The sequence below is a fragment of the Sturnus vulgaris genome, chromosome 4, assembly GCF_052056855.1.
Source record: "Sturnus vulgaris isolate bStuVul1 chromosome 4, bStuVul1.hap1, whole genome shotgun sequence".
Taxonomy (NCBI): Eukaryota; Metazoa; Chordata; class Aves; order Passeriformes; family Sturnidae; genus Sturnus; species Sturnus vulgaris.
This window is the reverse complement of record NC_142246.1, coordinates 3,848,337-3,864,111: the sequence shown is the minus strand read 5'-3', so window position 1 is coordinate 3,864,111 and position 15,775 is coordinate 3,848,337. Positions and strand designations below refer to the sequence as shown.

At 37.7% G+C, this 15,775-nt stretch overlaps 1 protein-coding gene across 13 annotated transcripts in view; it reads right to left on the bottom strand.

Annotated features, from left to right (window-relative positions):
* CTNNA2 (catenin alpha 2) overlaps positions 1–15,775 on the bottom strand; it is a 463,208-nt gene that overhangs the window by 24,842 nt on the left and 422,591 nt on the right. For all 13 annotated transcript variants that reach the window (XM_088162967.1, XM_014876189.2, XM_088162979.1 and 10 more), the window contains 4 exons: positions 12,625–12,738; positions 9,239–9,420; positions 6,804–6,909; positions 4,080–4,214 (listed from right to left, as the gene is read on the bottom strand). In XM_088162967.1, coding sequence (XP_088019093.1) covers positions 4,080–4,214; positions 6,804–6,909; positions 9,239–9,420; positions 12,625–12,738 — 537 coding nt within the window. The remainder of the gene's footprint in view (positions 1–4,079; positions 4,215–6,803; positions 6,910–9,238; positions 9,421–12,624; positions 12,739–15,775) is intronic.

Here is a 15,775-nt window from a genome sequence, read left to right as displayed (position 1 = left end):
ACTTTGTATGACACTGCATATCTGTCTGGTTCAGAAGTTTAAGACTCTGGCAAATTTTCTGATAATACAGCTGATTTTATCTGTAGGGCTCTAAATCAAACCTGAACATGATAAGGAGCTGCCTTGGATAAGGGATTTTCTTAAATTCTGTTCAATCTAATCCTACAGGAAAAACTGTGGCAAATCTGCTAACATAAACAAGAACTTTAAAAAATGCAAGCTCACAGCCTAAATGGATAGTAGGTAAATGAGCTGATCAGTTTCTGAACAGCAGTAAACAGAACAGGTGGATATTTATTCAAGAATAGGAAATGAATATATAGATTTGTTTTATTGTAATTCTCTTGCTAACAAGAGTCAGACAGGAATGCTAGAAAAATAAAACAGCCCAAGAGTTAGAAGTCAGATTTTTTTTTTTATCCAAATAAGAAACATCATTAAAAGCAACTCTATTGAACAAAAGTAGCTCCCACAGAAAGGCAAGGCCATCAGCAAGAGCTAAATATATGTAAATGGGATTTACTTCACTGAGAGCAGTGTACTCTCAGCACCTCAGAGGATTCATTCCAATACAATACTGCAAGTGATTATGAAGCAAATATGCATTACCTTAAACAAACCAAAGCAAGAGACAAAGCAAATTATTTTGAAGTGCTTTTACTCTATAATTTCATTAAAGGAGGTTGTTTATCCTCAGAGGGGAACTAGAAATTGAATACTGAAATCTAAAATTACAAAAACGTATATCTGCTTATGGACCAAGGTCAAAGACAAAAGTTAGGAACAAGGCTATCATCTACACTATTAGAAATATTTTTAAAATATTTTGCAATTTTAGATACTAAATTTTTTTTTGCTTTTATCTATCTTCCTCACCATTTTTGCTTATTTTCTTCCCTGCAATCTTTTTTGGGTTTCCAGGGCTCCTCACTGAAGAACTGGTATCAGGGCTTTTTCCTTATTTTACTTTTCAAAACTCCATTGGAATCAGGAATTAAGTCTCACCTTGGAACATAGAGGGCCAAGTCAACAGACAGTCTAAACTGTCCTTGCCCTCTTAATATTAATGAAGAATTAGCTGATGTGTGCTAATTCCCGATTGCCAGGACTTAACTGGTAAAAATAATTTTGCTATCTGCATGGAGGGGATCTGATGGGAAAGTTCAAAGGAGAAAAAAGAGTGGAGGGGAAAAGGATTGGGAGAAAGAAAAGGGAAAATAACAGTGGGTTCTTTACTGAAATAATTTACAATTCAGGACTGTGACATTTTCTTACTTTTTGATCTGTTTTCCTATTTGCAGCAAAGTCACTGATGCCAAAAAGGACCCTTCATATGCTATGCTAGAATCATACCAATCTACAGAGGAAAAAGCAAACAAAATCAGCTTTATGCTTCTTTTCAGAGGTAAACCATACTGAACTACTGAATCTTGGGGGAAAAAAAAAAAGAAATAGAAGTTTCATCAAAAGACATACGGCACATTAAATGTTATGTACACAGTAGTTTTGAAGTTGTTGCAACATATTTTTCTCTAACAAAACTGTAAGAACTGTGGGGTGGCTTTCATCTGTCTTTTAGCTTTTAATTGGTTTTATGTCTCTTTCCTTTATATATAAATATGCATACACCCACACAAAGATTCAAACATACATATGCATACATTCATTTCATTTATAAATATTGATTAATACTCTTAATAATGAAAAAATTCAAGCAGAGATCCTACTCCCGTAATAGTTCTGAAGTCATCTTTTGGATCAATCTGAATTGTCTCGTGGTTCTTTGTAAACACACAGTAGTAAATTACAATATTGTAATAATTGTCATGGTGCTTGATATTTACATCAAAACACTGAAATGTAGCACAATCACAGAAACTTACTTCTGTAGTCATAGGTTGGGAAGCTTGAGTTCTGGATTTCTATGGTACTTCTAACATTGTACTGTATGCAAGTTGCCAAATAATGGTATTTCATTTTAATATAAATAAAATACTGTTTATTTGTAATTGGCTATCCAAGAGAGAATGAAGAAGAAGATGGAAGCAGAAGCAGCAAGTAGACAAGCAGATGTGGATGTGCACTTGGATACCAGACCTCTGGATAGCAAAGGAGCATACAGTACCCAGCACCCTGAAGATCAACAGCTCAGGAAACACTGCCAGGAAAGCTCTGCACTGACTGGGTCATGTCAGATCACAAGATAATGCTCTCACAAAGGGATGCACAGGAGTTCAGCTCACTATACCTCCTCCTGCTCAGAGCACCAGCAGAAGAAGCAAGCTGGGCAATCTTCAAATTTTCTGTAGGTCAGTTTTACCGAGTCTTTGGAACAGACCCAAATAATTTCCGTGGTTGAAGCTCATTTTGCCTTTGAGACTGACTGTGAAAACCCCACCAAACAGAAACACAATGGTGATGGAGCCTGGGAAGCAGCGGGTGCCAACAATGCCAGACTGGAATGATGAACTCAAGCGGTTTGGCCACTTATAATTCCACAACGGATGGGGATGTTCCGGGAACGAGGAGATGCGCAAGGCTCACAATGGCTTATTCAGCATCCACAAACACTGAATAAAGAGACTCGAAAAAAGAAACACACACAACCACAAAAGCCAAGCCAGGAGAAGCACTGATTCGGGGAATTGTTTTAGAGAGATGAACATGACAACTCAATGGGTATGAAAGGCTGGACCCGGGTGGCAGGAGGTAAGAAAGGATCGTTGCAGTTACGATGCAGCAAAGCTGTCAGTGAGACAAGGACAGACCACGCCGCTGGTGTCAGGAAAATGGAAGAGGATCTTTTCATTGCTGTGGGAAGATCAAGGTGTTAAAATTACATACGTACATACGTCAAGAAGTGAAGACCAATTGCAGGACAGATACAGGAACCTTTAAGCAGCTCCTTTTAGGATTGTATATATGACTTCAGAATGCCTGATCCAAGAAAGCCTGGCAAATGTTTAAGACCTTCCATAGTGCTTTGCAAAAAAAATTAAAATGTTATGTGACTGAGAACACTTTCTGTGACTTCTGATATGTTTGAGGAAGGCCAGTGATGCCACTGGGGAATCTTATGGATGGAATGAAGGGCACAAGTTTGTTGTCCTAATAATCTTCGTACTTGATTGGGCTTAAACAATGAAAGGGTGCTTTTTTCAAAACCACATTTGGAAACAATTTGTTTTGAGCATCTTGGGTCTAACAAATCACTATTGTTTTGAAAACACTCGGGAGAGTGGAATATGTTACAAATTTACATACATATGGTCTGTACTTGAGTTAGAGGGTAACAAAGGTATAATGGGGCTAAACTAGTGTGGAAAAAGAAAAATCTTTAAGAGCAGTCACTGCTTCTTGGTTCTAGCATACTCCCAGAGGCTCAAAGGCCAACAAAGGAGAAGGAAAAAAAATTAAAAATGTAAAAAACTCATTGCTTATAATAAAACTGCTGCCTGTCTTTATTTTTACAAAAGGTTGTGTGTAAGAAATTTGTATGTGCATGAAAAATAACTGAAGTAACTGGGTGGTATTAGAGTATATAATCACTGTTCTTGCAATAGTACTTGAAGACAGCATATGCATCAACATTTGAAATATTTTGCTGGCCTTCCAATCTTTTGCTGAACCTAGTGTGCATTGGAACCTGAGTGAATGAATCCCATTAGTCATCACCATCTTAACAATATGCACTTCATACAGAGTTGGCTTCTGCATAGAGGAAGGAAATTACCAGTAGTAACAAAGGAAAGAAGATTTATAATGAGCAAATATACAAAAGCTCCAAATAATTATAATATTCACAGCTTGGCAATGACTTTCTAGGCTATGAAATTACTTTTCTTTTGGAAGAATGAAGATTCTACAAGGTTAGTATAAACAAAGGGTAATTGGAAAATCAAATTGCTCTACACAAGTTACTGTAAGGCCTGGAATAATGGTGATAGAATTTAAAAAAACAAAAACAACCTTGCTTATGAATCAGTGGGGTGGTTTTTTTTGTACATTATTGAAATCAAAAATGCTCCCTTTCAAGTGCTACATGGGAAACAAATGGCTGAACACAAATCCCAGCTTACCCCTGATACAATGAGCTCTCCTCCCAGGTTCTGAACTTCTGCCTTCACTTTGCTGCAGATATTGAGCTGGTGGCAGTACAGGGCAATGCGCTGCAGGTAGGCCAGCAGGTCCTGCTTGCAGGCTGAGTCTGGGCACTGCAGACAACACAAATACTGATGAGATGGAGCTGAGCACATGAGATTGCAGACAGGCAGTCAGAGAGTGGCAGTGTGTGTGTGTTAGGTGGATCTATTCCACTTTGTCTTTACATGAGGTACTAGATTAAGCATGAAAACTCAAATCCTGTCTTTCATTTAGCTCAAGATTTATGAATTGCAACCTAAAAATGCACTATACCTTTCTGAAAAATGAGAAACCTCTTTATCAGAATTATGAAAATAATAATTTTAAATTATGCTCTGCATTAATTTATGGGATTGTACTGTACAAAAGGCCAGGTTTTACTTGAAACTACAGGTTGCCTGCTGGACATCCAAGTTAACATCCAGTTAATATCCAGATAAACCCATTTCTGAGTGGTTATCCCCACTCTCAGGCCAGACTCTTGCCTGCCTGGCAGCTCCCCTGGCATTTGTGCAGATGTTCAGAGGATTAGATTAGGTCGAATGTGCTGGATGCTGTGAGGGTTTCATAATCAATAGAACTAGAAAGGGCCCCAGTACAATTTATTCATAGTCTCTGGGACTCTTAATAGAAACTGCATTGTTCCTCACAATATCAACAGCATAATAAACAACAGCCTTGTAGTTAATATTCAAAGTCTTGCCTCAGGAGAACAGACCTCAGTAATTCACTCTGATGAAACAGAGCTGAAAGGGTCCACTGCTAGCAGCATGTCTCCCATAAATATTCTTTGGGGTTACCCAGCAAAGCCTAACTGACAATGGTCCTGCATAGCTTGGGGAACAAAAATTCCAAATATGCTTTTTTATCACCTTACAGAGTTTATGCTCAATGAAAAAAAAATATTATCAGAGCATTTCAAGAAAAACTGATAGAATTAAATGCACATGAGTCAACAATATCACAGCTCCTGTGATCACTGGTCTGGCCCCAGCAGCTAATGCTGGCATGGAATGTGTTCATGCTGAAGTAGCTGAATATATTGTTACCTATGACCTCAAATGGAATCATTTGGTTTTTTTCTCACTCTTTCAAGTTAATAATAAAGCTGGAGCTTCACTGTGGCTGCTACAGAGCCTCTCTTCCTCAGACAGCTGCAACACCTTTCAGGCATTAATCCCTAAAACACCTCTTCTCCCTACTGCTGCCTATTTAATATAAAAATATTTACTCAGTCCTTGAAGTCTATGAACTGAAAGGAATGAATTTAAAGCAATACTTCTGCAGAGCTGCAAAGGCTTTAAATATAAATACCTTGGAGTGAAAAACGTGTAAGGGCTCTCTCATTGGAACAATAATTAAAAATGCAACTGTCCACAAAAAGTTTACATAGCATGAGGGTCTCCAGAGTTCTGTGAAATATCATTATAGTGCAAGCATTAAAACAAATACTTCATTCTCAAAACAATTTCACTTTTTATTATTAGGGCTACAGTCCTCTGAAACTTCAAATGTGACTCAAGTCAAGGCACTCTAAGCATAACAAGTCTCCTTCTGTTTCTTTCTTTAAAATATTCCACCTCTGCAAATACTGCAGACTAGGAATCTCATCATCTGACAGATGGATTTCTTCTTTCTTGTGGTAAAATGAACAGATGCTACATTTGAAGGACTGGAATGGGTTAATTACAGCAAAAGTGCTTGCTGCTGCTGAAGAAGACCTAAACCCAACATTTGTGAGGTTACAGGAAAATGGGCAGTTTTGGGGTTTTTGCCACTCTGGCCCATATCCCATGGCAGGGTGTGTTAGAAACCATCACACTCTTACTTGAAGAAAAAATGACATTCTTATTTTGAAGAGAAACACTAGAGGCAAGGAAGTTAGCAGTTCCAGCAAATTTCCTCTTGATGACAATGAAATGAAAGAAACTATAGGAAATTTACAAAGGGGGAAATAATGAAATTTAATTTGTCTGAATCTAAAATTAGCTATGCAGGACCTGGATTTGAAATTTTGGCTGTTGACACTCCTGACTTTTAATATGGGGCTTCCTCTTGCTCTCCAGACGAACAGATAATCCAATCTGAAAGTATTTATGCAGCAAGGTCATCTGATCAGCTGTGACATGAATTTGGTAAAGGAAGTGAGGACATAGACCCCACAAAATGCACAATACAGTGAAGCAAACCAGAAATTAGGGAGCCAGAGAACCTTGAAGGAGTAAAGTGCCAAATCAAGGGAAAATTGCTGGGAGAATGAGCCAAAAAGAATCTAAGGTTTCCTAGGCATTTGGCAAGGGGAATGGAGCATCCAAATCCCTACTGCTTTTTAACAGCAAATCCATTTTGGATGTGATGATCTCACAGGTCTTTTCCAACCTAAATGAGTCTCTATCCAATTCTAACAGGCCCAGGCTGGCGAGCAAGTCAGGCACTTCTGAGCTTTGGAGAGACTCATTTATGACTTTCTTAAAAAAAATTTAAAACATTTCTTTTGTTCTGCAAAATGCTGATGTCTAGAGGAAGGAACCAACTTCTATCCAATGGGAAAGTCAGGATCCAGACTCTCAACAGAGAATTTTCTGGCAAGACAGACTTTTCCTGCAAAAGGCCACTCATCTACAGAGGTTATGTTGTTTTTCAGCTCATTTTGGGGCTACCTGATCAGCTACTGCCCGTGCCAATTTGTCCATCCTGGATCCTGCCTCTGCAATCTTCTTGGCTGCATTAATGACATCAGATGTGTTCTTCAGGGGGCCTTTCCCTCTGTGAAACACAAGACAATTACCCACAATCTCAATAAATCACAAAAAGCAACAGTTTTACTGACCCTGTTGAGTGCTCAATTTTAAAATAGTAACACAAATGTCTTCTTAATTTATTACAATTTTGCCTTTTAAGTACTTTATAGTACAGCTTGATTAAGAAATCTGTCTGCTGTATTTCCTCTCCCTTACAAAATGCCTCACTGGCAATTTAGTCTGATGGTGCCTTCAAGCACATGAGCTGTACTTAATAGTATATGCATTTTTAAGTGCTCATTAAGCCAATGTTGTTCCTGGAATACACAACTATTTCGAAATTATGTGATTCCCAAGCCAGTGCTAAATGTTCAGCCCATCATGTCTAGGGCAAGAATGTCACATTTTAGAAAGCCTTTTTTTAGTAGATTTTTTTTTTTTGGGAAAATAGAGAGAGGTGAAGCATAATCATTATTTTACACACTTGAATGTTACACTTAAAACATGTATAATTAGCTTTAAGCTTGATATTTAAGCCTAATATTTCACCATATTTTTAAGATGATGCACAAAATTCTCACTTTAGTAATTAAAGCTACCAAAATTTATTAAGACAAGAGGTATCCACAGACTTTCTGAGTTTGCTTCAGACTCAAAACTTTAATCCTGCTTGTACCCATATAAAATTGCTGCTGCTCCTGAGAAAGTCTCAGCTGGAAGTGAGTTCATTTTCCTTTTTTTTTTTTAATGTGGAAAATCACAAGATGATTTTTTTTTTTAAACAATGAAACAGAAGGCATTTTTTCCTAAGTACAACATTGCATTATTTTTGGATTTTTTAAATCTATAATGTCAAGAGTAACATGCTGAAACATATTTCTACTTTAATCTTCTTTCCAGGCTTTCATTACCACCTTAAACAGATGAAATACAAGTGTCTCACTTCTGGTGAACTTAAACTGCAGCAAAAATACTTCTTGGTGACCTCGTGTGCTTCTACATTAATTACATCAGCAGCTCTGACTATCACAAACACCATGCATTTGAAAAATTATTCTATTCTAACACTGCTGAGGTTAGAGCCAAGCAAAAAGGTGTGAAGGGCTTGTTTCTATTTTAATGGAATATATTAAACAACTTGTTATTGAATCTGATGCAAACAGAGGCGCACTTTGATTTTTATTTACTTCAAACGTGTCAGTAGTTTTTTTATCTCATTCTCAAATTAGTTTTGTCCTTTTGATGCTAGAAAATATAATTATAAAACTTTTAATTTCATGTTCAATATATCAAAGGTTGTGCAAGAGGTTGCAGAAACTCTGCATATCCTGGGCTGTTGCTTTAGGCCATCATTTCGTCCCACCATGATACAATGACACTGTTTGCAGATTTCACTGTATTTTTTCCTGGCAGAAGGATCAGAGACACCAAGACAACACAAGTACAAAAGGAACACATAATTCTGTAAAATATCCTCTCCATCCAGTTCCACCCCCTGCCACTATCCCAGGTTGCTGCAAGCCCAAACCAACTGGCCTTGAACACTTCCAGGGATAGGGCAACACAGGGACGTGAAGAAATGGATGTCTGATTTTAATCCTGAAGAAATCCAGGAAGATTTTCATCCTGTTTCGTGTAATCACATTTTGATAAATACCATTTAAACTTTTGAACCCACTTTAAAAATAATCACTGAACAAAATTTAATTTACTATGGTGATCTGGAATTAAAGAATCTTGTAAACTGTTCTCCCTGGTGTGATTAAAAATATGGCCATAGTTAAAGACAATAATTCTGTTTACATTGTATCATTAATGAATGGCCTTTGGACGCTCTGCAATTAGAGAAGAACAAGACATCAACAGACAAAAGAAATGAAAGCAAAAAAAAAAAAATCATTACTGACAGACTCCAATGAAGCATTAGATCAAACCAGTTTCATTTCATTTGGGATTTTTTTTGGAAGGAAGTTCAGTGTTCAAATGATATAAATAGTTTTGCCATTATTTTTGATTGACACAAATTGTGCTGAAATGTTGAAAGTTCAGAGAGGCACATGCATTTGGATGGGTACTAAACGAAATGTCACTGAGCGTCTGTAAGGTCACAGACTAACTTATCTGCTGAAATACAAAATGATGTGCAAATAAAAGAGACTTGCAAATAGCACAGAAACTTCATGTGATTAATCCCATTTGGACAAATAACAAATTTGTCCAGTGTATATGATCAGCATTCCTTGGCTTTGCATCCCCAAAAACCACAGCAGATTATATCAAAAGGGTCCAAACCAAGCAGAAAAGGAAAGATGTGGCACATCTGAGCTCCTCAGGTGGGGTTGTTTTGACCTTACCTGGTGAAATCTGTCATTTCCATCATAATCATGCACATCTGCTTGGCCAGCACAATGATGTCATTGCCACTGTCATCCCACTTGGCCACCTCTGCATCCAGCTTGCTCTTTTCTTGGTGGAATATTTCCACCTGCTCAGCAATCTTTGCCTTCTCCTCCTGGGGCAGCTGAGCCATGATAGCCTGGAGAAACAACAGGAGCTGGGCATGAACAAAAGGAAGCTACAAGCTTGATTTTTCCAGTGGTCCCAACAGCTTGAGTTTCTTTTTATGGGAGTTGAAGATGCCAAGCAAAATCTTGTAGGCATTTGATTTCTGTCAGGACAGGCAAAAGCACAATCATAGCATGTTTATGCCTCTTCTTGCACTTTCAAGATGATAAAATTTATATTTATGATGTTGTCATTATTCACCAGTTGACAAAGGAGGATTAAATCTCAATTATGAGGAAGAATAAAATGAGTGACATTTATGGGAAAAGGCAGACTGAATTGCTGTGTCTCCCTTAGTCTCATCCTCTGCCAGAAATAGAGGATTTCAGATTAACACAACACTAAAGTAAACTATGACACACAAGAAAATACATTTGAAGTGAATTGTAACAAACATATCTTTTTAATGATATTTAGTGCTCTCATTTTCTCCTGGAAGAGATGCAAAAAGGCACTGAACAGGTTGGTGCTGCTCTGCCTCAGTATGAACAAAGCACAAAGTTCCTGCCCCCTCCAAAGAAACCCTAAAAAATCATAATAATTACTTTTGAAGATCAATGGATACTTTGAATAATGATTTCCAAGTTAAGCTACTATTTGGCTCTAGGGGTTCTGAAGACCACATTATGCATTTAATGGGGTGTGACACATACTTAAGTGTCATTACATTTTTTTCTTGTTTATGTCACTTTCAATCAGCTGAAGTCTTTTTCTACATATTCTTAAAATGCTCTTGGCTTCTAAAAATTCGTAATTGACCTTTTCCAAAACTGAAATTAAAAAGGGTTATACACAGTAGAACAGAAAATGAGAAATTTGCAAGTTAATCAAATTAAAATTCAAGACAAGTTTTAATTAGGCCTTATCAATGTAACTCAGCAGTTTCAAATGTTAGCATAATAGTCTTTGCAGAGAAAAATGAAGTGTAAGTCAAGCTAACAAATAAATAAATAAAATTCATATTAAACAACAGAACTGAGGAATTAACTGAAGTTAAGAGAATGTGATAGGAGTAATGAAATTTGGGAAGTTTATCTGGCTTGCCTGTGGTTTCTTCAAGTGGCAGCTTCACCTGAACACTCTTTAAACAGGTAAACAGTGCTTTAATATTTGTGTTCCAGCTGCTGATGTGCTTTCAAAGCAGTCACATCCCATAGCAAATGCAGCCCATAAATTCCAGTTTTATTTCTACTGAAGACCAACACAAGTCTTTCTACTGAAACACTAACAGCCTTATGGAGTCAGCATATTAAACAAATCCATTACATTGCACAAATAAAAGTGTTTTGCATCTTTTCCACAGAAAAGGTTCAGATAAAATTCTATTTTGCTTAGCACTCCAGACTGAGGACTGGGAAGCTTCTGCTTAGCATGTTTCCTTTTTAGGTTTTTATGATTGTTCCTTCCTGTGCCACACTGCAAGCTATGTTATTCAGGAACTGTCTTTATGATATATTATGTTTATACAGTGTGTAGCTGATCAAAGCAGAAGGTTTTAAGTGCAGCAGTAATAATAACCACAATAAATGTAATAGAATTTAAGACTCCTAAATCCCCAGGTGAACTCAATTCTTAGTAAGAAAAATTACTGCAGTCTTTACTTGGGTTTCAGATCAAGAAAGAATGACATGCTACCCTGTCCTAAATGTAACCAAAAAGATGAGAAAGGCTGTGAAATCTGACAAAATAATCTGTGATGTATCTCATTTCTGTTACACCTGATATTTGCTTCAGAAGTCAATAGTTTGAATATTTCAAACAGGACTTTATGCCCTTTAAAATATAAAATATTAAAATACAAAAAAATCACAAAAGATAGTCAACTACATCCAGAACAGTTCTGTCACCAGTCACACAGTAAGGAATGCAGGTATTTTTTGCCTTAGAGATGTCATGATAAAACTCCAGTTTTCCTGATATATGCTATGGTTTATTTACCATTTATATTCAAGATTCAGGGAAATAATTTTAAGACAAAAAGAAATCTCTGCCCATTCCACTGGATCCATGCCTTGCATTTCTCCCACACCTTTGAGTGAGCTTCTTTCAGATTTTTGTTACTCTGCTGTTTCTTTTCAGGGTGTAAAACCTTTGTGTCAAGCCCCATCCTATAGCAGCTGAAAACTCCTCTGTCCTGGTCCTCTGAGCTTTTGCAGCATCTTTGTCTGTTGGTCTTTAGGTTCTCAGCCCTACAAATCCTCTTCCAAACTCCAAGGTAAGAAATCCCCATTCCAGTTACCAACTTTTGCTGGTTTTTGAGTGTGTGGCTAGGATATTTTTTATTTAGTCCACAGCTTCACTTCTATCACATCAGAACAAACCAGATTTGTGTCAAACAGCCATGAAAATAATTCAGATAATTCCGAATTTCCCACTGGTCCTCTCCTGGAAAATGTTAAAAGGCTTTTCTTTTAAAAATCCTTTCTTTCCAGTCAAATATCTTTTTATGATTCATAAAACTAGATTCTGATTTCTTTTTTTTTTTTTTTAATAATCTGAGCTGAGAAGCCTATTGAGTAAAAGGTAAACATTCATCAGAGGGTGGCATAATCCTGAGTGTTAACAGAAATATTCCTGAGTGTTAACAGACTTCACTTCCCCAGCACCTGTGACCCCCAAAGCACTCATCAGCTTAATTTGCAATCCCCATGCACAAGCTGGGGCTGCAAATCACAGTGACTGGAGTTTATCATGATGTAATTACCCTGGTAAAATTACATTGACTCAGTAGCAAATGTCTTCAATTACAATTAAATTACAGGGACTACTCAGTAGCTTAAACAGATCTTCTTGACAGGTTTGCACACTGGGAAACATGACTAATGTAAGATTTCTCTGGATACAGCACATGGTGCCCTGATGAGATTTTTTTTATTTTTTTAATTTGCTGACTACTCCCACAGTTTCAGCACATTCCAAACCTGCAAAGCCTTCTCTCACTGCATTAGCTGGAGCAAGCAGCTGATACTAGGCACCACAAAAGCCTCAAGATCATTCAATAAATGCTACTTAAATAGGTTTGACACGAAAAAAAACTTCAACACCTCTGTCAGCCTGCTCCTATCCTTTCTTAAACAGACATGAGGGCTGGAAATCACTGCCTTTGCTTTCCGAGGCAGAGATTTTATTGATCACTGCTGGACACTCACTGGAGGCACGTGGGGTTTGTACTCACCCTTGCACTCTGGCCAGCAATGAGCTGGTCATCCTCAGTCTGGACACTCGTTCTGCTGCGCACATCATAATCCTCCTGCTCGAAGTCTGAGTCATCCTCGAGCTCCTCAGGGGTCTGGAGAGAGAGACACACGGGAGAGAAAACCACAGAGAGGAGATGACAAGCTTAAAAAGGACACAGACCAAGTCCTGTGCACAGTGAGCTCTTATTTCATTGACTACCTGCCCAGGAAATGCTGTTCTGTTCTCCTCTGAAATGAATTTGTCTGCCCCAGCAGTCATGAACTGAAATTGAACTGTCTTAAAAATTAAATTGCTCCAACCCTAGTTTTCTTTACAAATGGCATTTGTCATTACCTTGCCACAACTTTTCTTGCTGCAATTTCTCTTAACTCTGTTAACATGATGAATGCAGTTCCAGGAACAAATATCCTTTAGAAACACTAACAACTGGAAAGCACTATTTCAAAATAATGTTATTTCATATATAAATGGACACTAACACTATTATGTTACTGGAAACTACATGTAATCTTCAAAAGAGAAAGTAAATACCTGGGAAAAAAGTGACTAACATCCTGGAAGAAAAATTTATCAAAGCAAATGAGAGACTTCCCATTGAAAGAAATTGTAAATTATGTCAACTGGTTTTGAAACAAACATGAAATTTATAATCTGTGTGATCTTGTTAGTTCACATGGTACTTTTCATATACAGAGCTTTGGAATTTGACTCATCCCCCAGCTGAGACCATGACCACCATTGCTGGTGCTACAAATGATGAGAGCGTTTCTTGGAAGATTGATTAAATCAAGTTACATATTTTCAAGCTTCAGGTTGTTTAAAATGTTGGAAGGAAGGAGAAAAAAAATGGATGGACCTGTTCATTTGGGTTTTTTCACCTTCTAGCAAAAAGTTCAGAGAAAAAATGTCCTTATTTATATACAGAGAGACAGACATTAAAATCACTACTTAGTACAATATTTAATATAGATGGTGAAAAAAAATGGAATCTTTAGAAGGAAAATTATATTCCATTTTATGATTGAATAGTATCTGGTACAACAGCCTGGCCATAAGTAAATTCTGTGAGTACCATACATGACAAAGGTAATAGGAAAAGAAAACCACAGTAACTGCAGAGAAATCCCCACCTTACTGGACACCCATCACCACCAGTGACAGCCTAGAAGGCCAAAGGACTATGGAAGAAATCATCCAGGCTGGCATTTGGTGCTTGGAGGCAACGTCAAGTCTTTTAGCAGAGGTGCTAATCACTGCCAGTTGTCATTACAGCTCTGTCTGGAGGATGCTCAGACACCAGGAATGGCTCCAAAGCCTCTAAGGAATGCAGAGGAGTCTCCTGGCGAGATTTCTGCTCCAGCCTGGCTTCCAACACCAAGTGCACATCACTGTTTGTAGCTGCATGGTGAAGTGCACAGGATGGGGAGAGTAAAACACAGCCATCTTCGTCTGACTGGAAGAGCATGAATTAAATATGGGTTTAGTGCTGAGTGCTGGAGGAAGAAATAACCAAGTGTGACACTGTGGTAATGAAACTCGGGCTGCACCTCTGAAGAGAAGCATGCACAAAGAGTGTGTGGAACAGCAGAGGCAGGACAAGAAGTTTAGATGAAAAATGAATTTACCTTCTCTCTACTGTCACAGGAAAAATAGAAGGATTGGTACCCATCATTATAATGACCAATGGTCTTGCTCTCCAATCACCTTTAATCTCTTTGTTCCCTCTGCTCAGCTGCCCGAGGGCAGGATGAGACCTCAAAATCTGTCATAAAAAAGCAAGCTACAAAGAGAATCCTACAACTCCCTGAGCAAAGAGTATTTTCTATCACAAGGCTCATCTTTTCATCTGCCTAGGCTTTGCTGTTTAGGACAAGAACAGGGTGGAGAGCTTCAATAAACCAGCTGGCTCTTCCCCATCCTCCAAGTCCACTCAACGAGCCAGTTTCACTGGTCATTGTAAAGCCAGTACCCTTTCACACCCCAAATATACTCCTCTTAGTTTCTTCTGTCTCCACTTTGATAAATAAGATTATAAAACATAATGTGCAGTCCTTTCCAAGGCTTTCCTAGTCAGACTTGAAGTAAAGATGCAATATTCAAGATATTACATCTCAACATGGTAACATGAGGCTGCCTCTTAAAAAGAAAAAAAAAATCTGAAAGTTCCATGCAAGGACTTTTTGAAGAAATATCCAGAAAAAAAAAATGTATTGCTGTTACTGTCTGACATTCATGATCTTAAAGCCTGTGGTCTTTAAAAGACTGAAATTTAATGGGTATAAATGTTGAACTTGGAGAAAATGTAGTGCAAACCAAAAGGGCAAGTAATGCAGCTGTTAGCAGTATACTACAAACACAAGACATCTTCCTATTTCCCCTCTGTACAAGTGAGATCTAATTCAAAGTGATCTTTCATATTCACTCTTTTCATGTTTTCAAGTGTGGTGAATTTTACACTCTCATTTCCTTCCCCAAACAACTGCATTCTGCATTAGGGTGAAGAAGTGGGGTTAACTTTTATCTGTATGCTGCCATTTCAAACATTTTCATGCTTTTCACCATTGCACCACTGCTTTATCCTAGCTGATCCCCTGGAGATGCAGTCCATATAAAACAGACTCTCCCTTTTCTTTAGACACAAAGATACAAAAAAAAATTATATTGAATTTGACTTAAAGGATTACTCTTAGCAAGGCCTTCTAAACATACCAAAACAACTCTAATTTTTGTGTACTACTAATAGGACCTTGATATTTAAAACCTTGTTTCCAAGACAACAGAGTCTGAGACTTCATTTCTCTGAGCTGGAAGACAGAAAGACTGATTCTGTCTTGCAGACACCTGGATTTATGGTTACACAAACGTAGGAATCACAGATCTGAGGTTGGAGACAGCTTCCAAACAGAGCTGACAGCCACCAGTGGCAGAAGCAGCTAGAGTAATATAAAAAACTAATGGATTTTATGCACTGATTGATTTCAGCAGAAAAATGGACCGTTTTCATAATTTTTAATCTGTTTTGTAGCACAAGCCATAAGACTTCCCAAGACTACGGGTTTTTTTTCAAATACTGTATCTCCACTACACACAACATTCATCTAACTCAGAGGAAGTCTTCCAGTGAAGAA